This window comes from Arachis hypogaea, chromosome 2 (assembly GCF_003086295.3).
Source record: "Arachis hypogaea cultivar Tifrunner chromosome 2, arahy.Tifrunner.gnm2.J5K5, whole genome shotgun sequence".
In the NCBI taxonomy this organism is placed as follows: domain Eukaryota; kingdom Viridiplantae; phylum Streptophyta; class Magnoliopsida; order Fabales; family Fabaceae; genus Arachis; species Arachis hypogaea.
The window spans coordinates 11,840,294-11,860,188 of NC_092037.1; the positions used below are offsets into that span (position 1 = coordinate 11,840,294).

At 33.2% G+C, this 19,895-nt stretch overlaps 2 protein-coding genes across 6 annotated transcripts; both read right to left on the minus strand.

Moving 5' to 3' along the window:
• Nucleotides 1-5,211: 5,211 nt before the first annotated feature.
• LOC112737707 (pentatricopeptide repeat-containing protein At5g27460) lies at nucleotides 5,212-9,418 on the minus strand. Of its 5 annotated transcripts, none has more exons than XM_072206020.1 (6): nucleotides 9,228-9,418; nucleotides 8,852-9,113; nucleotides 6,702-8,092; nucleotides 6,435-6,546; nucleotides 6,002-6,065; nucleotides 5,212-5,901 (listed from the first exon to the last, which is right to left on the minus strand). In XM_072206020.1, exons 1-3 carry the CDS (start codon nucleotides 9,263-9,265, stop codon nucleotides 6,851-6,853), a joined length of 1,542 nt encoding a protein of 513 aa, XP_072062121.1. In that variant the 5' UTR covers nucleotides 9,266-9,418; the 3' UTR covers nucleotides 5,212-5,901; nucleotides 6,002-6,065; nucleotides 6,435-6,546; nucleotides 6,702-6,850. The 5 variants fall into 5 exon arrangements, with proteins under 5 accessions (XP_072062121.1, XP_025643539.1, XP_072062117.1 ...); XM_025787754.3 differs by having other exon boundaries at nucleotides 6,435-6,566; XM_072206016.1 differs by having other exon boundaries at nucleotides 6,435-6,586.
• A 5,599-nt stretch (nucleotides 9,419-15,017) lies between these two features.
• LOC112737727 (small ribosomal subunit protein uS19x) lies at nucleotides 15,018-16,971 on the minus strand. Its single transcript, XM_025787791.3, has 4 exons — nucleotides 16,798-16,971; nucleotides 16,541-16,689; nucleotides 16,408-16,465; nucleotides 15,018-15,485 (listed from the first exon to the last, which is right to left on the minus strand). Exons 1-4 carry the CDS (start codon nucleotides 16,798-16,800, stop codon nucleotides 15,237-15,239), a joined length of 459 nt encoding a protein of 152 aa, XP_025643576.1. The 5' UTR covers nucleotides 16,801-16,971; the 3' UTR covers nucleotides 15,018-15,236.
• Between the last annotated feature and the right edge of the window lie 2,924 nt (nucleotides 16,972-19,895).

Genomic DNA, 19,895 nt, shown 5'->3' on the forward strand with positions numbered 1-19,895 from the left:
TATGCTCTATATATTATTCATGGATCCAAAACCAATTCTTATCAATATTATTATTATAGGACTAGCACTTGTGTTCGTTCAATCTTTTTATTTTTTTTTTTGTATTAAAGAGATTTTTAAATATTTTTTTATTCATGTAATTATAAATTTGACATTGATAATTTGAAAATTGATTTAAAAATAACACACTATTCAAAAATATATATTAAAAAAATATGTATACGATAAAGAAATTTGAATTAAAGAAGGTAAAGGGGGGGGGGGAATTATTTCATTACCATATGTAACAAAGTTAAAACAGACATAATGGGCATTTTTTTTTCAATTTTATATTCAACAAATAATTTAATTCATCTATAATTTCACTATTCTATCAAAACTATTAATTTTTATTTCCATTTTAAACCATGTTCATATCACACGCTATACCAATGTTAAGGTATGAAAATAGAAAAGAAAAGTAATTGCTTAAGAATTTGAATTGGGAAAGAGACCACCAGATCTAGTCACACTTTTAGCCTCGTTAATAATTATTATTTTTTGACCATTAATTAAAAAAGTAGTTAAGGCAAATAGCATCAAGGTTAAAATAGGAAACATAAATTTAGATATCAAAAAAGACAATCCCCTATATATTGTTATAGACTTATAGATATCAATGTCTTAGATGTACTGAGATATATTTGGGGTATTATTTAAACTAATTTAATGATAAAATTTTAAGTTTATTAAGCAATCTATCATACACCAATTTTGAACTATTGAATTACACTAATGCATGATGCACCATATATAGTCCACGACCATAGCATTTTATTTAGAGAATAAATTTTAGGCTTTGTGATTTTAAATACCTTGCCATAAAAACACTAGTAGGCATTTACAATGATAACATTATTTTTTCCTATATGCTCAAAGCTATATTACCATAATTAATCACTAGAAAGTAAAAGTAGGGGTGTTCGCGGTGCGGTTTGGATTGGTTTTGAGTCAAAAACTCATCCGATCCGAACACTAATTTTATTTGCGGTGCGGTTTGGATTGGATGATGTTTTAAAAAAAATCTGATCCGATCCGATCCAATTTCAAGCGGTTTGGATTGGATTGGATTTGCGATTTTGTAAATTAAAAAAAGAGTAAAGTATCATTTTTGTCCCCAACGTTTAGGGTAAATCCTATTTGTGTCCCTAACATTTAAATCGTCCTATTTGTATCCCTAACGTTTGTAAAAGTGATTCAATGTTATCCTGCCGTCAATTACAAATCATGAACGCTTTAGTTTGAGTTTTAAAATCTATTCTTGAAGTTAGAATACAAATGTCTGGGATAGAATCGATGATCTACTCCGAAAAATAGCTCATCAAAAGTTGAAACTAATTTCTACAACATTTACATAATTCACTTTTCTAGGGACATAATTGAATCTAAACACAAATAGTGTGTATAATATTAAAATCGAATACATCCAAGTAAAACCTAATTGAGAATGAATACATCCAAGTGAGAATAATTAAAAAGTATAATCTGATTTGTTAGTATAATTGATAGTAGGATAACATTGAATCACTTTTATAAACGTTTGAGATACAAATAGGACGATTTAAACGTTAGGGACACAAATAGGACTTACCCAAACGTTGGGGACAAAAACTATACTTTACTCTTAAAAAAATTAAATACATATAACAAGTCTTAACATCAAATTTTAAATAATTAACAATGACATAATAAGTCTCAATAATATCTTAAAAAGCTAACGATAACATAACATAGAAATAAAATTATAAGTTAGTTAAAATAAATAATAAATAACATTTTGAACATAAACTATTTATTAAATAATAATAATACATGAATAATATAAAAATATATAATAAATTAAACATGTTATAAGTATAATTATAAATATAATAATAAAATAATAATATTATAGCACATTGTGCGGTTTGGATTGGATTGGATTGGTTTTGAAAAGTAGATCCGAAATCCGATCCGATCCAACGGTTTGTAAAAAATAAAATCCAATCAGATCCAAATTAGTGCGGTTTTAATCGGTTTTGGTTTGGATTAGATTGGATGAGCAGTTTAATTTGGATCGGTTTGGATTTGAACATCCATACTAGAAAGCTATATTATTTAAAAAAAATATATAATTTCCATATGTATTGTCACATGAAAGTATTTAACTTTTACACTTATTACCTCAAAAAATCGTGCACAATACAAATGAATAACTATTTAGAATAATTTTATAATCAATTTTATATTTGATCAAATCATAATAATGATAATTATTTGTCTTTCTTTCCTTCATTTCTAATTGTATATAAAAGTTGTACTTAATACTTATCATAAGTACCAAGAGTTAGAATGTTAAACCCACCTAATTTTAAAATGTAAATTTGACTAGATAAACCCTATCAATTTTTTTTTATTATATTCAGTATTTCTTCCTTATTGGGCACATCTAGTCTAGAATTTTAATTAGGATTAGGATGAAATTTAAAGTCTCTTATAATAATATAATGACTTAAATGGCTTACAACATGAAAAGGAAGAATATATTACTAAACATTTCTACACTAACATACAAATAGAAAAAATTAAGATATAATCTAAAGATTTATCACTTGTGAATAATTATAATAATGATTATCCCACTAATCCTCACTTATGAATAATTATAATTTAGTGCACACATGTTGCTAATAGGGATCTGGTGACAAGTCCAATTTTGATTTGATATGTGAAGAAAAAAATGAAAGGCATTATTGTAATAATGGTTTTGTTCTGATCGAGAATGAATGAAATGAGGGTAGACTTTTGTTTCAACAGATTGATGATTATTTCCACCAATATATATATATAACCTTTGATGGAACAAAAACTATGGGCTCTACCTATTTAATTTTGGATTGTCTATCAGTATCATCACTATCATTGTTAGACTAATTAAACCAATAATTAAAGGGTCAAATCAGGAACAAGCACTAGATTATATTAAACATTCGTATTAACTCCCAATCAAAAAAAAAAAAAAAAATCGTATTAACTATTAAGGGATTTTTAATACAAGATGACGAAAGATAAATTAGTGAGAGTTTATTGCATAGTTTGTTTGCTTCTTTCGGTTGCGATGTTTTTAATGTTAATAATAGAAAAATAGACTATTAGTTTCCTTGTAACTTATAATAAGGTATATTGAATTATTGACCACTGAGGGACATATTGAGAAAAGGAAATGACACGGGATACATGAATATATTAAGAGAAAATTTGAGAGTAAATATTGGATAACTAACATTTAATATAAAATAAAAAAATAATCTCCTGAAAATAAAAATATTTAAAATTTAATTAAAAAATATCGAAAATTCAAATTCAACAAAAGTTTATCTTTAACGAGCTTTATACTCAAATTAATTTCAAATTTTTGTTACACACGAAGATACGTGTGCGCATGCATGCGTCTCTCTCTATGTTTTTTAAAATAAATAACAATAATATTTTAATATTTTATTAAGTATAAATTAATTTTTAAATATTTTATTGTCTTTATAATTATATAAAATATTTTAAATAATTTTTGTATCATCCTTCAGAAATTACGAGTTTAATAAAAGTATCTGTCGATAAAAGAATTACCCTAAGATGATCATCTCATGGCTATTGAGAACGAGTCAAATCAGATAATTCTATTTCTCGGTCTTTTCAACTTCGATTCCGTATAGACAAGTTATAAAAATTGAAAAAAATCTGTTATTTACAGCCAAAATTCCTTAAAAAGTTAAAAATTAGTACTAATTCTTTTAAAAATTCTAAATCGAATGAATTCAGTCTTATACATATGTCTAATAACTAAAAATACATATTATTTTCAATTTTATTTCTAGACCATCAGCTAAAAAATAAGGTTGGATATGTCAAACACTGATCATATTTAAGTGTGTTTAAATATATTCTAAAAAAATATTTGTCTTTAATAAAACACAATTAAATACAAAATATATATATTAAACAAATATTAAATAAATATCATATCAAAATATCTTCGATGTGCAAATAAAATAACTTAACAAAGTACCTGGACTCAGAGATAGACTGGAAAACAAAATTAAAACAACAAAACAACACAAACTACAAAAGCAGCCTAGGTTTTTACCGTTGATTTCTTTAAAACCATACAGATAATCACACTAAAATATGTATATAAAAGAGAAACAAAGTTATGGTTTCCTTTTATATTTGCAGCAGGTTTTCTTTGTTCTACCCTTTTTTTTAATTAAAAAAAAGTTTTCCTCGTTTAGGTATTTTATTAAAGGAAAAACTCACTTTTTTTAAACTCCCTCCCATTCTCTAATTATATCTCCTTAAGTGTATGTCTATATGTTATATTCAATTAAATCCTTAAAGAAAAACGAAGTGCAAAACCACCCATAAAAAGTGCTTCACTTTAATCTTTCTAGTTTCTATTGAGTTGCTATCAATTTTCTTTACCAACAATTTCTACTTTCCAGCAAATGTAAATGAAAAAAGCTTAAAAACCAGTTGAATTTATTATTTTTAGCCCATTTGTACATTGTTAATCAAATGGATTGAGCCCTTAGTTTTAACTTCTTCTTTTTTATATAGATTGGACAACCCCAGTTTTAAGTATTATAACACCGCAACATACTTTTCACTACGCATTCACCTACACAACTAAAATGTTCATATTTACTATTTGACACATTTACTAAAGTTTGAATTCGAGTAAACCATATTAAAAGGCATATGATTTACCACAACGCGGAATACTGTGGCCCAAAAGTCTCAAGCAGCACTTATACTTTTTTCGTTTTTTCCTTTATTTTTCATTAAATCATTTTTCGATCTTTATTTTTGGTAAAATTTTCTTAACTTCACTAGGCAAAAAATATATACAAGAGGCAATATGCGCCGTAGTACAACAATTGCACAATAAATAAACGATATAAACGTTGACAAAAACCTCTAGATAATAAAACCTAGGGCCTAAAAGATTTTGATGAAAGGGGTTTAATATTGATGTATTGGCATAAAACATTTTATACTTATTTGGTCGAAAAACATTTTTAATAATTTAGTCTTCCAATATCGGTGCGTTTAACTCACAATAATTTCTTTAAAAATAATACATAAAAATACATAATTACTTGATACTAGATATATAAAAAGAAGTTATACTAACCATGCATTAAAATTAAATTCTATAAAAAAAATGCTTACTAGCATTATTATACAAATGTGAATATATTCGTGTTTCTTGTTCTTTTTCATTCTTAGACACCAAAAAAAAATCCGAATACATTCATACTAAACTACACTGGGATAATCAAATTCTTTGCACCTTCCACCTTGATGGTTTTAGTACCAATCAAGGAGTTAGGTACTAGACATACCCATTTCAATTCCCAACTTTCAAATAATAAAAAAAAGAAAGCACAATTTCTAAACTTCTCAATATATATACTCCTAAACCATTCTCTAATTATCCTCCTACTCTCTAGTCTCTTAGCGGGCAAGATATTGAGTACCTTTTTTTTCTAATATATATATATATACCTTGAGAAGTTAGAGAATAATTAGGATGATGTTTAAGAAAGTGTGCATATATCATTACTCATGTGCAAATAGTTTCACGTGAAATTGATAATCGAAAAGTGTTAGATGAATAAATTATCATCTAATTATTTTTAACTATCAATTTTACATGAAGATATCTGCATATGAATTTTCACCTTCCCAAAAAGGCACCCTAGAACCCTTCTGGATCAGCAAAATGGATCAAGGGGCAAATGGAACCACCCGTGAACTCATTATAGAGGATATAAGCCAACCCATGAAATCAAATGGATGAGCGGCATTGTACAGAATCTACAACTGCATAATGAAGAAACGAAATCTTTTAAGGAAACACAAAGAAGAGGGGGGCTAATAAACCCCCAAATCATAGGGAAAACAATGTTACTGGATTCATCACCATTTAGCATTTTTACGAGTCTATCAGTATTTGCCATCATCACTTCCACTAGCAACAGTTTTACCTGCATATGAGAGAGATTATATTTAATAAACTTTGCAACCATGGAGGATCAACTCTCTACTAAGTTATGTAACAAATATAAGTGATCAAAATTAGGGATTTATTATGGTGATATAAAGGAACAAAAGCCAATAAAAAACCATGTAATCCGTGTTTTCCTGGTGGCTATGCTTATAACTTCTGAACCATTGCTTATCATTTCTAAAAGAAGTTATTGACATTCACATTGAAAGAAATAATTTTATCTGTTTCAAGGGCAGTCCATTTTTCTTTTTTATAACAGAAATGTATCCATTAGTATTGAATTTGATTGAAGGCAACTCTTTTTTCCATAAATATGAAAATAAAATAAAAGTGGAAGAGAGCATACTAGCTTTTAGGGGGCATTTTGCAGAAGATGGTTCACAAATTTGTAAAATCACATGAGATAGCATATGTCTCTTTAACCAAGCAAAGTGGCCAATTTTGTATCAGTTCCAACACTGTAATGGCCAACAAATCTCTGCTTCATATGAATAGCCACTTCAGGCAGCATGAATTATAGGAGCACCCCAAAATAATAAATAAATAAAAATCCACTAGAAAGCCTAAAATACAAAATCAAAATAAAGCAAAAACTTTGAAAGCATGATGTTACCTGTTTTATGCAATCTGAAGAATTAAAATCCCATAAAGAGTATTGGATTCAACATCATGTTCCTCGAATATTTGATGTTTCAAAGTCCAACTCATCATCATCATCAAAATCATCCATCTTTTAGCCTCTGAATGACTATCTAGTATCTACTACCTATTAAAGGCTTTAAGAATTGCAAGAGCCTCATTGTCCATCTCAATATTATCTTCCTCAATCATTTTAAGAATACGGAAAGGAGGTTTTCCAACAGAAAGGTGCATTCTAAGCAATATTTTGTACAGTGATATATTTACAAGACCAAAATCACGGATATCTCTTATAAACTCATTTGCATATTCAAAATTTTTATGCTTCTCCAAATACTCAGCAATAGCTAATATAAGTCCATGTGATGGCCTCCAGTTACAATCTTTCATCATTGCCAAAGCTCTCTTCATAGCAACAATAGCCTTGTCCATTTTTTGGCTTTTGACAAACCCTTCAATGAGAATCTCCCAAGTCTTGTAGTTAGGACTACCACCCTTCTCCAAAGTGTGGATATGTAATGATTCGGCTTCTTCAATTAATCCTTTTCGCATATATGCACCCAAAAGAACATTAGAGACTCTGATATCATACTTTTGACAATTAGATTCCCATTCAGTGAAGATTCTCTTTGCTTGTACAATGTCCCCGAGCTTCACCAAAGATGTTAGAATGCAAATATAGTTGGTACAACTAATTCTTCCAGAAACCGCCTTACTTGCTTCCCATGACTGCAAGACTTCCTCCTTTTTCCCCAAAGAGGTGTACAAGGTTATTAGGAAGAAGTAACCAAGACGGTTATAGGTAGATAGTTTTGCTTTAGCAAATTTTAGAACCATAATGGCTTTCTCAGATTGCCCTGCTTTCATATAAACATTTGCTAAAGTAGCAAGACTGCTCCACCCCACTTGAACATTAACATCATTTTGCATTAATCTAAAAACCTTCTCTACAGCTGCAACCCCGTGTCTTCCTCCCTCACCACAAGCATTCATCCAAAGGTTGTAAGACAGAACATTGCAAGGTATTCTATTTCGCTTCATCTGCTCGATAACAAGGGGCACCTTCATATACTCACATGTAGCCAAATACAATTTCATCATCTCATTGTAAGGGTGAGGGCTAACCACTAGCCCCAATTCATAGAGCTTCACCATTAAAGTCTCAGCTCTATTTGTGTCCCTAGCTCTTACATAAGCATGAAGAAGCGGGAGACAAGCAGCTTTCTTAGCAGCTGTGTCAGGTATACTGAGAAAGTATTCTTCAGCTTCCATTAGACCATAATTTTTAACAAGTAATTCCAATTTCATAGCATGATCAGCCGGGATCATACAGAAATCCTTCTGGCTTTCCATCCATTTCAATACCTGTTCAAAACAATAATCAACCAATTTAAAATGCTTAGTGAACCCATAATCTGCTCTGCAATGGCATATTCATCCGACACTGAAGGGGCTAAAAGTAAGCAATCATTGATATCAATAACACTTCAGGTATCACATCCACTCCATTAGATGACCCCAAAAAAAAAAAACATACTAGCTATAATTTAATGTCCAAATTCTAACTCAAAGGCACATTTACCACAAATCTTAGGCATGAGCATGACTAATAACATTATGTCAACAAGAGGCATTACATTAGGAAAAAACAGAGAAAAGTACAGCACCAAAAATCTAAATAAATTTAAGCCTTTCTAAGGAACAAACAGTATTCAACAGATAAATAATAAACACAGGCATCAATTCTCAAACCCCCACCCCCCAAAATTGAAGCGCTAGCTGTTGGAATAGTAGTAGATCAGTTCCTTTATTTCTGTATACAGTAGAGATTTAAACACAGTAATAACTGATATGTAATAGTCACAGTTCAAATACTCCCTTTGTCGCTTTGGAAACTCAATACATCCTTGGATCAATGTTTCTGGATGCACACTTTGGAGATTTGATTCATACATTGATCAAATGATTTGCTGAATTTCCAGAGCGACATTATACACTACTTTTAACAATGGCTTTAATAACTGAAATTCACACTTAATTGAACTTAAATGTTAAATCACCAATTCACCATATGTCAATATGTGTCTCCATACAAATTCTGTTCATTAAAGAAGAAAACCAAACCTCGAGCGCGTGGAGGTAGCGCTTCGAATTGAAGAAGCTCCTGGCAATGCTTCTGAGCTCAAAGTGCGAAAAACTGTTACGCTGAAGCGCGTGTAACGGACTCAGTTTGCGCGATTTCAACACTTCCCGAATTCCATTCCTCTTCGCGTCGCCGGCACGTTCATGCCTTAACGACTCCACCTCTGTCGCGTACGATGCAGAAGAAGCGCGTGAAGCCGACGCGGGGATCCACGGGCTTCGCGCGCCGAATACATGACCGATTCTATAAACAGAAAATATGAAGATAGTAAAATAAAAAGACAAGAAATGAAACATTTGAATTGGAGAGTTAAAGATGAGAAGAAGCGATTGGGATTTTGGTTTTGGAAGTTATTACCGGTTGATCCCGGTGAGGAGGAGGGAGCGGTTTGTCATACGGAAGATACGGCGTCGTTTTTTGAAGTCGAAGGTGAAGATTGCGTTATGGAAGCGGGTTCGTTACTTGGTTAATGAAATAGATTAGAAAGTACATACTACATAGTAAGAGCATTTGAGTTATGTTGAAGTGGGAAGGTAGTGCGAGGAAGTAGCAACTACTATGGCCCCCAGTGAGAGTTTCAATGGGTCGTAAATTAGAATTTTATTTAAGAATTTATATAATTTGCCATAGTAAAATTCAAATATTTTACATTTATTTAAGTAGATTAATAAATTAATTATTAGAGCAACTTAATTTGATTAGTCTCTTGTCTTTGAGTATTGGTCTGTGTATTAGATAATAGACTTTAAATTTTGGTGTCCATTTCAAATTACTAAAATTTAAAAAATTGTAATATATTTCATATTTTACAATTTTAGAAGACTAACACAACTACACTAAAAAAAAACTATAGTAATATTTAAAAAATCAACTATCGTACATATACACACCAAATTTATTATTTTTATAAAATATATATCAAAAATAATATTTCATATATGTAAATATTAACTAACAATAACAACAACAAAATTTTGTCTTATTAGGTGAAGTCAACTACATCTAATAGCAAAATTTGAAAAAAAATTTTGAGACAGACAAAAATTTTGACGTAAAAATTATATAATAGTATTTATATTAAAAAAATTTATAAATATAATTATTTTTAAGATTGTGCTAATATGATAATAAATAAATAATTATAAAGATAAAAATTATAAAATACTTAATTTTTTAAAAATGATATAAAAGGATATAATTATTTAGAACTTAGTTTGAAAAATCAAAATTTTAAAGATTGTAACTTTAAAATTTTGTATCAATTTACACAAATATAATAATACTAATATTTATTGAATACAATAATGCCACCTTTTAATTTTTACAATGATATTGAATTTAATTATGTTAAAATTTGTCAAAACCCATTTCAACCATTAATCATTATATTTAAAGTAAAATATTTGAAGTAATTGCAAGATAAAGTTATTAGTTTGAGAGAAAGGATAGATAATAATTATGAAAGAGGAAAGCCTTGTACTATTTTGTTTTTGGGCTGGATTTTCCTAGCCCCAAACTCTGACAAAAAAAAGTAAAATATTTGTGTGAAAGGTGAGAATGGGCATCAAACACGATTAGTTAAGAGCATCAAACCTCAACCAAGTGAGCTACCTTTTTTTATAAAGGTAAAACTACTAATTATTTTATAAAATTTTTGGGGATTATGGCCACCTTTTATTCAAACTAAGCTCCACTTTTGAGAATTTTTTTAGGTGGAGAAAGTATAATCGAGATCTTAGGCTCTGTTGGTAACAAAGACACAAAAGATACATAGACATACACATACACAATTTTTTTTATTGTGTTTAGTAATAATATACACAACAATACACTAAATTTCTATTCATATCAAATATCAAACTTATTCTTATCAAAAACACCACTATCACCACCACTCTCAACATCTACAACCACCATCATCATCAATACGACTATCATCATCATCATATATAATTAACAAAAAATTTTAAAATAAATTTCTTAACAATAACTATTGCCTATCCCAAAGAAAATTGATAGAAAGAAGCAACTAGTAATCACAGTAACAATCAACCAAAATTAAAAAAAAAAAAAAAGCAAGAGAATGAGAGATGAGGTGGCCGCAATAGAATGGGAGAAGAAGGCAATGATGGCTACGAGTTGTTGGAAGGCGATGGCAGTTGTGAAACGGAGAAAGACGAGTAGCAAGAGCGTTCTTGTGTTGCAAGGGGCGGGCGCTATGAGGTGCTGGGTCACGAGGATAGACGATGACGGCTCTGCAACGGCGCAGTGACTTGCTACTCATGAGGGATGTCACGACTGTTTAGTGGTGGGTGACAGATCTTAAGGAGTGGCTAAGAATGGCGGTAGGAATGCTGGCAGAGGGAGGAGTGATTGAGGAAGATAATAGAGGCAGAAGAAGATGAAGGAGGGAAGAGGGAAGACGGAAGACGGAAGAGAAGAGAAGAAGAAACGTGATTAGGGTTTAGGGTTAAAATTAAAATTTAAAAGAAAAAAATTAGTGTCTTGTGTCTATGTCTTAGTGTCCCAGCTTATAAGTAGTACACAAATTTTGTGTATTCATATCCATATATGTCATCCCGTATCTATCAAGTTTTTGTGTCTTACTAAACCAAACGAAAGACGTGTGTTACGTACCGTGTCCATGTCTTACAGGAACATGGACAGTAACCAAACGCTACCTTAAAAAACCAAACAATAAATAAAAATATCCAAAAATATAGAAAGCGGCCCACAAATAATAAATTGTATTATTGTAACAATTAGAATAAAAATGTAGATATACGCTAACCTGATAGTCATGTTAATATTATCCTTCTTGCAACGTTTTGTTTTTATACTTTTTTTTTATTATTATTATTATTATCACTACTAGCTATAATTATTAATGTTATTATCATTGTCTTAATTGCCAATATTACGATAATTAATAATAATATTATTAGGTTATACCAATAAAAAAATTTTCTATTACACCACCTTGAGTTTTTACACTAGTTGTAGCCCATCATACATGTCTTTGATTGTATGAATATATGTGATCCTTACTCTCTTTCTTTCTAAAACCTTCCTTGACACCCCATCGTACGCTTGTCTAAATCAATAAATACCATATGTAGATCCCTTTTATTACTATGATACCTCTTCATCATCCTTCTTAACAGGTATGTAGCTTCAGTGGTGGATTTGCCTGACACAAAACCAAATTGGTTTTCTGTTACTTGTTTCTCTTGTCTCAACCTTCGTTCTATCACCCTTTCCCATAACTTCATGGTATGGTTCATGAGCTTGATCCCTCTATAGTTTTTGCAACTCTATATATTTCCCTTATTCTTGTAGATAGGTACCAAGATGTTCTTTCTCCAGTCATCTAATATTTTCTTTGACATTAAAATCTCATTAAAAAGTTTGGTTAACCAACTGATACCTTTCTCTCCAAGGCCCTTCCAAATTTCAATCAGAATATTATCGGGTCCTACTGCCCTATCATTTTTCATCCACTTTAAAGCCTCTTTTACCTCGAATTTTCGAATCTTTTTATAGTAGTCAAAGTTTTGATCTTCTTCCCTCGTGCATAACTGACCAAGACTTGAAAGAGTCTTCTGTCTTTTATTAAATAACTCGTAGAAGTAGCTCTTTTACCTTTTATTGATCTTCTCATCTTGAGCCAAAACCTCTCCATCTTTATCCTTTTATGCACTTAACCTGATCCAAGTCTCTCGTTCTTCTTTCACAGCTCTTTGCGATTCTATATATACCTTTTTCTCCTTTCTTCGTGCCGAAAAACTGGTAGAGACCCTTATATGTTCTTGTTCTTGCTTCACTTATAGTCACTTTTGTCTCTTTCTTAGCCGCCTTATATTTTTTCCAATTATTTGCATTGCGGCACAAAGACCACTCTTTAAAGTACTCTCTTTTTGTCTTTATCTTTTCACGTACACTCGCATTCTACCACCAAGACTCCTTGTCTCTTAGTCCTATCCCTCTAAATTCACCAAAAACATTTTTACTGTTCTTCTAATAACTTCTACCATCTCCCTCCACATCTTCTCCACGCTTCCATCCCCTTCCCACTTTGCCTCTTCTCCTACCCATCTTAGAAAGCTTCTTTATTCTTCACCTTTCATCCGCCACCACTTCGTCCATGGACTCTTCGTATGATGTCTTTTTCTTAACTTTTGCTCAACGCAAAATCCATGATGAGCATCCGATGTTGTGTTGTTAAACTCTCTCCCAGAATAATTTTATAATTAATACAAAATTTTTGGTCGACTCTCCTCAACAAGAAGTCGATTTGAGAGCCTGTCATGCCACTTCTATAGGTTATAAGATGTTCGTCTGTCTTTTTAAAAGATGTATTTGCAATGAGGTCAAAGGTTGAAGAAAAATCTGAAATAGTTTTACTCTTGGTATTAACCACCCCGAAAAAGTGGCCTCTATGAATATTTTCATACCTAATTACTTCTCTTTCAACATGGTCATTTAATCTCTTTTTAAGAAAATTTTATCTCCCGAAGGTATGTCTTGGACCAAATTCTCTAGATCCTCCCAAAATCTTATCTTTTATTACTCGTCCGAACCCACTTGTGGTACATAGGCGCTAATCACATGAAAATTACCTCCTTCCAACACAAGTTTGATAGAGATGATCTGATCCTCCACCCTCTTGATATCCACTATGTCCTTCTTCCTCTGCTTATCCACGATAATACCTACCACATTCTTATTCTTCACCTTTCCTATATAACAAAGTTTGAATCCGGAGGTATCCAACTCCCTAACCTTTGCGCCGACCCATTTTGTCTCTTATAGGCACATGATATTAATCTTCCTTCTTGTCATGGTATCCACCATCTCCATGAATTTTTCTATTATAGTGCCTATGTTCTATGTCTCAAATCTCAACCTTCAGTCGCTCCGACCTTTACCTTTACATTTTTCTTTATGAACTAGCTTATTTACACTCATCAGTTCAAGAAAATGCGGGAACCCTTACTCATTTAACACTACATCCAGACACCGATCAACGACTCTTACTCATTTGACATTGTACGCGAGTCATATAGCGTGTTGCCTCCGAGCAACGACCAAACTTTAGAGCAATAACGTCTTTGATCCATGTCATGAAGATTCGGCTAAGTTTTTATGTTGACTGTCGAAAGCCTAACACAACCCTCATCCTTTATCCGAACTTGGAATCGACTATGTATTGCTGGTGTAGTATAGACGGAGTTTGTAAACATTAACTAAACATAATTTATATATTTTCAAAAATACTATTTGTATGATTCATTCCAGTAAAAGTAAATCAACTAGAACTTCTTAGGTGCATTAAGAATAAATATTTTTTTGTTACATTTGTGATATATTAATAATGTGGAACATTTTTATTATCTAATTAAGTTTTCAAAATTTAAAAAACTCACCTTATTTGAAATCATCTTTCTCTCACACTTTTCTCAGGGTTACCAAAGTATGACTAAAACATACCAAAAACTCTTATTAAATATGGTTAACAAAATCCTTATAAACTGCAAAATTGAAAACATTGTGGCAATTCTACATCTATGGAGAAATTGTGATCGATAAATTTCGATTAGACTGTCAATTTTTTGTGATTGATAAATCTTCTCAATTAAATTCAGTTCTTGCAGGATTGCATCTTCACTACCACTACATACATATTGCTTTGTAACAATATTGATACCTCCCAAACCTACCTCGAGTATTTATTTAATTTTTATACTCAACAAATTCACGAGCAAGATTTTCGGGTTTTGCAAGTGAAGGATTCAGAAAATGGATTCGTTGCCAACAAAAAATTCAAGATCGAGGAGGAAATTGACCGACAATATCGGTTCCATACAGTGCAGTGGAGCCGTTTAAAATGTTTAATTGATTACTACTCCACTCGAGCAGCGTGATTTGGTGACTATAGAAGTTGTACAATTGTCATTGCAAATGTTTCCATCTAGTTTTACTTCAGTAGACATGTTTAACCTAATTAGCCTCTAATATAAATTGTCCTGCGCAAACTCCGGTGTATGCATAAAAACTTACATTCCAGATTCAAGAACCTATTTCGTGTGATATTCTTTGGAAGAGGTAGTGATTACTGAAATAGCGCATCATATTTTATCAAAAGTATTTTTGGTCTTCATCAAATGATTTTCTCATGCACACTATTTAATAAAGAAAACAAAATCCAGGAAGTTCATCACTAGACAAAATTGGAATCCATAGTTATGCTCACTAATATCATAAAAGTAAAGCAATATCAACTAGAAAATAAATATTAAAAAAAATCCCGAAAAACAAGCAAAAGTTCAACACGAGAGAAAAGGATAGGGCCCTTGTGACATCTCTTCACTTGAGAGGAATGAACCTGGAAGAGTGAGTAGCACCAATACCGGGTCTTCCGTGCTTAACAGGCTTGTATGAGATTGAGAACTCAGCTAGATAGTGCCCAATCATTTCTGGTTTGATTTCAACTTGGTTGAAAGTCTTTCCATTGTAAACACCAATGATGCTACCAATCATCTCAGGAACAATGATCATGTTGCGGAGGTGAGTCCTCACAGGCTCTGGCTTCTCACCGGCCGGGGCCTCACGTTTCTGTTTCAACAATTGGCATCAGTTGAATGATTAGAAACAATATTTGGTTCAAGACAGTATTCATATCCATACAAAACAGACCAATACCAATACCAATGCAAATTAACAATGGCACAGTTTTTCAAAGTAATTAATGTGCAAACATTTTATTCACTACAGCCAGCAAATTTATCATAATATATTGCAACTCAGCAATACTATATTCAGAGTTAGCAAGGTGGCACAAGCAAACCAGACAGGAAAACAATCACTAGTTAAAGATGAAGAAAAGGAATTTGTATAACATGCCCACACAAACTATTTCCTCAGTCCTCACTGCAAAACCAAGACCGCCTTAGTTTTTTTCATAGAACTTACTACTTACTCTTCCTTCTACTTATTTTCCTTATTCTCACAATGTGTTCTGCCATATACTAATATATTTTCGGTACACACTAAACAGCCACTTGGACAAAACAGGTGATTGGGAGACAAAAATTGACATGCCATGTTCTTGTTACAGCAGTGTTGTTTTAAGGCCATAAAACTCTCTCTAAGAAAACAGCTCTTTCAAGTTAAGTTGAATAAACGTCAAAGGGTAAAAAGCTTGCGACAAAACAAATGATGTTAAAGATATACTGAATTTTGGCTATACAGGGTCATGTTTCTCCTCCCTGTCACAGAGATCAACACTAGGAGTATTCACACTCTAGGAAATTCTGGACTTTTCACACAATTTATAAGAATCAAAACCATAACTTAGCATATTTTCCAAGTATGAAAGACACATAATACATCAAGAAAAAACAATAGATAGACACATAACACATCAAGAAAAAACAATCACACTATTCATGCTTAGCACGGTATAATCAAAATCGAAGCCAATCATATAGAAAGATAACGAATCAATAACATTCAAACTAAAAAATAGAAAACTCACCGCCTTACGCAGCTTCTTGATGAGCGCCATAGGCTTGCGGGTCAAACCGCGCTGAAACCTGCAACAGCGAAAAACAATTAAAACCCTCAACACGTAAATGCAAAATCCAAATGCAAACGTTTGACACAGGTACCTTCTGCGAGCACGAGCAGTGAAGAGCTTAACGAGTTCATCGGTGGACATGTCCAAGAGTGCATCGAGATCCACGCCTCTGAAACTGAACTTCTTGAACGTCCTCTTCTTTGGTACTCCAGTTGGCGCTACCTCTGCATCCACATCAGCCTTCAACACACAAAAACGAAAACGAAAATTAATCACCAGAAACAACAAATCGATGAGAACGGTTCAAATCAAATTGATACTGAGAATGAGAGAATGTAGATTTTTCACCATCGTTCCGAAACTGAGAAGCTGAAGCTGCTACTCCCTGTGTGTATGTATTTTAGCTCTGTAAGCTTGTGTGGTAACTAGGGTTTCGGCGAAACCGCTAATGACAACGTTTTATAATTTATATGAATGGGTCACGAGACCGAGGGTTCTCTATTGTGCTATTTTTTGTTCAGTAAGGAGGCCCGTAGCCCGATCCACAGAAAATAAACCCACAACCAGAGGTGTTCAAGGGCCAAGCCGGGTCGAGTTTAATTGGACCCGGAACAAGTTTTAAATTATTTTTATTCCACTAGAAACCAACTCGAAATTAATCGGACTAAACTGAGTCGATTAGATGTGAAGTTAACAGGGGTGTTGATGACTCAATTTGGTCCGAAGATTTGGTTTGGTTCCAAATCTTTTAGGAATTAATTTGGTGTAATTTTATTGGGTCTAAGATCGGGTAAGAATCTCAATAATAGACTCGGTCATTATTTTGGGTTAGGTTTGGGCTATAGCTCAGGTCGTCCGACCTCGGCCCGGTGGTCTGGTAATCATACATAATTGATATTTTGTGTTATTAGTGATGGATAATGGTTATTCTTATGTAGAATTTAAGTATTATAAATCTTAATATTTTATGTTATTAGTTATTATAAGACTATAAGTTAATATTTTGTATTTAAAATACATAAGACTTTAGACTAATGCATAATATTGTGTTATTTGTATTGATTTAAATATTTGGTGTTATTAGACAATATTAAACTCCGCCTATGTCAAGCCCGGATAAAGGAGGAGGGTTGTGTTAGGTCTTCGGCAACCAACGTAAAAATATAGCCGAACCCCCCATGACATGAATCAAAGACATTATTGCGCTAAAACTAGGTCGTTACCCGGAAGTAACGCGCCGTATGGCTCGAGTACGGTGTCAAAGCAAGAGCCGCTGCATCGGTGCCCGAATGTAGTGTTAAATGAGCAAGGGTTCTCGCGTTTTCGTGAACGGACGAGGGTAAATAAGCTAGTTCACAAAGGAAAAGGTAAAGGTCGAAGCGACAAAAGGTTGAGATTTGGGACATGGAACATAGGCACTCTAACAGGAAAGTCCATGGAGGTGGTGGACACCATGACAAGGAGGAAGATTAACATTATGTGCCTACAAGAAACGAAATGGGTTGGTGCAAAGGCTAGGGAGTTGGATTCTTCTGGTTTCAAACTTTGGTATACAGGAAAGGTGAAGAATAGGAATGGAGTTGGAATAATTGTGGATAAGCAGTGGAAGAAGGACGTAGTTGATGTCAAGAGGGTGGGAGATCGGATCATCTCTATCAAACTTGTGGTGGAGGGAGGTGCTTTCCATGTGATTAGCACCTATGCACCGCAAGTGGGTTCGGACGAACAACACAAGATAAGGTTTTGGGAGGATCTAGAGAGTTTGGTTCAAGGCATACCTTTGGGAGATAAGATTTTCTTAGGAGGAGATTTAAATGGCCATGTTGGGAGAGAAGTGACTGGATATGGGAGTATTCACGGAGGCCATGGTTTCGGGGTGATCAATGCCGAGGGTAAAACTATTTTGGACTTTTCCTCAACTTTTGATCTTCTCATCGCAAATACATGTTTTAAAAAGAGAGACGAACATCTTATAACCTATAAGAGTGGCATGACAAGCTCTCAAATCGACTTCTTCTTGTTGAGGAGAGTCGACCGGAAATTTTGCATTAACTGTAAAATTATCCCGGGAGAGAGTTTGACAACACAACATAGGGTGCTCGTCATGGATTTTCGCATTGAGCAAAAGTTGAGGAAAAGACATCATACGAAGAATCCAAGGACGAGGTGGTGGCGGATGAAAGGTGAGGAACAAAGAAGCTTCCTAAGACGGGTAGGAGAAGAGGCAAAGTGGGATGGGAATGGAAGCGCGGAAGAGATGTGGAGGGAGATGACAGAAGTTATTAGAAGAACAGCAAAAGAAAGTTTTGGTGAATCTAAAGGAATAGGACCAAGAGACAAGGAGTCCTGGTGGTGGAATGCGAGTATACAAGAAAAGATAAAGATAAAAAGAGAATGCTTTAAAGAGTGGTCTTTATGCCGCAATGCAGATAACTGGAAAAAATATAAGGCGGCTAAGAAAGAGACAAAAGTGGCTGTAAGTGAAGCAAGAACAAGAGCATATGAGGGTCTCTACCAGTCTTTGGGCACGAAAGAAGGAGAAAAAGGTATATATAGAATTGCAAAGAGCCGGGAAAGAAGAACGAGAGATTTGGATCAGGTTAAGTGCATAAAGGATAAGGATGGAGAGGTGTTGGCTCAAAAGGAGAAGATTAATGAAAGGTGGAAGAACTACTTCTACGAGTTATTTAATGAGGGACAGAAGACTCTTCCGAGCCTTGGTCGATTATGCACAAGGGAAGAAGATCAAAACTTTGACTACTATCGAAGGATTCGAGACTTCGAGGTAAAAAAGGCTCTAAAGTAGATGAAAAATGGCAAGGCAGTAGGACCTGATAATATCCTGATTGAGGTTTGGAAGGGTCTTGGAGGAAAAGGCATCAACTGGTTAACCAAGCTTTTTAATGAGATTTTAAGGTCAAAGAAGATGCCTGATGAGTGGAGAAAGAGCACCTTGGTACCTATCTACAAGAATAAGGGGGATATACAAAGTTGCAGAAATTATAGAGGGATTAAGCTTATGAGTCATACTATGAAGTTATGGGAAAGGGTGATAGAACGGAGGTTGAGAAAAGAGACACAAGTAACAGAGAACCAATTTGGATTTATGCCAAGCAGATCTACCACTGAAGCGATATACCTATTAAGAAGGATGATGGAGAGGTATCGTAGTAATAAAAGGGATCTACACATGGTGTTTATTGATTTGGAAAAAGCGTATGATAGGGTACCAAGGGAGGTCTTATGGAAGGTTTTAGAAAAGAGGAGAGTAAGGATCGCATATATTCGGGCAATTAAAGACATGTATGATGGGGCCACAACTAGTGTGAAGACTCAAGGTGGTGTGACAGAGGAATTCCCTATTGGTATAGGATTACACCAGGGATCATCCTTAAGTCCATACCTTTTCACATTAGTCTTAGAAGTACTCACAGAGCACATCCAAG

Coding starts and splice junctions, on each gene's coding strand:
- LOC112737707 (XM_025787780.3), bottom strand. CDS start 9,265: ATGACAAACCGCTCCCTCCTCCTCACCGGGATCAACCG. Junction 9,114..9,227: donor CTCCTCACCGGGATCAACCG/GTAATAACTTCC, acceptor TTCTGTTTATAG/AATCGGTCATGTATTCGGCG. Junction 8,093..8,851: donor GCTACCTCCACGCGCTCGAG/GTTTGGTTTTCT, acceptor TGTTTTGAACAG/GTATTGAAATGGATGGAAAG.
- LOC112737727 (XM_025787791.3), bottom strand. Junction 16,466..16,540: donor ACTGCTCGTGCTCGCAGAAG/GTACCTGTGTCA, acceptor TCGCTGTTGCAG/GTTTCAGCGCGGTTTGACCC. Junction 15,486..16,407: donor TCAAGAAGCTGCGTAAGGCG/GTGAGTTTTCTA, acceptor TTGTTGAAACAG/AAACGTGAGGCCCCGGCCGG.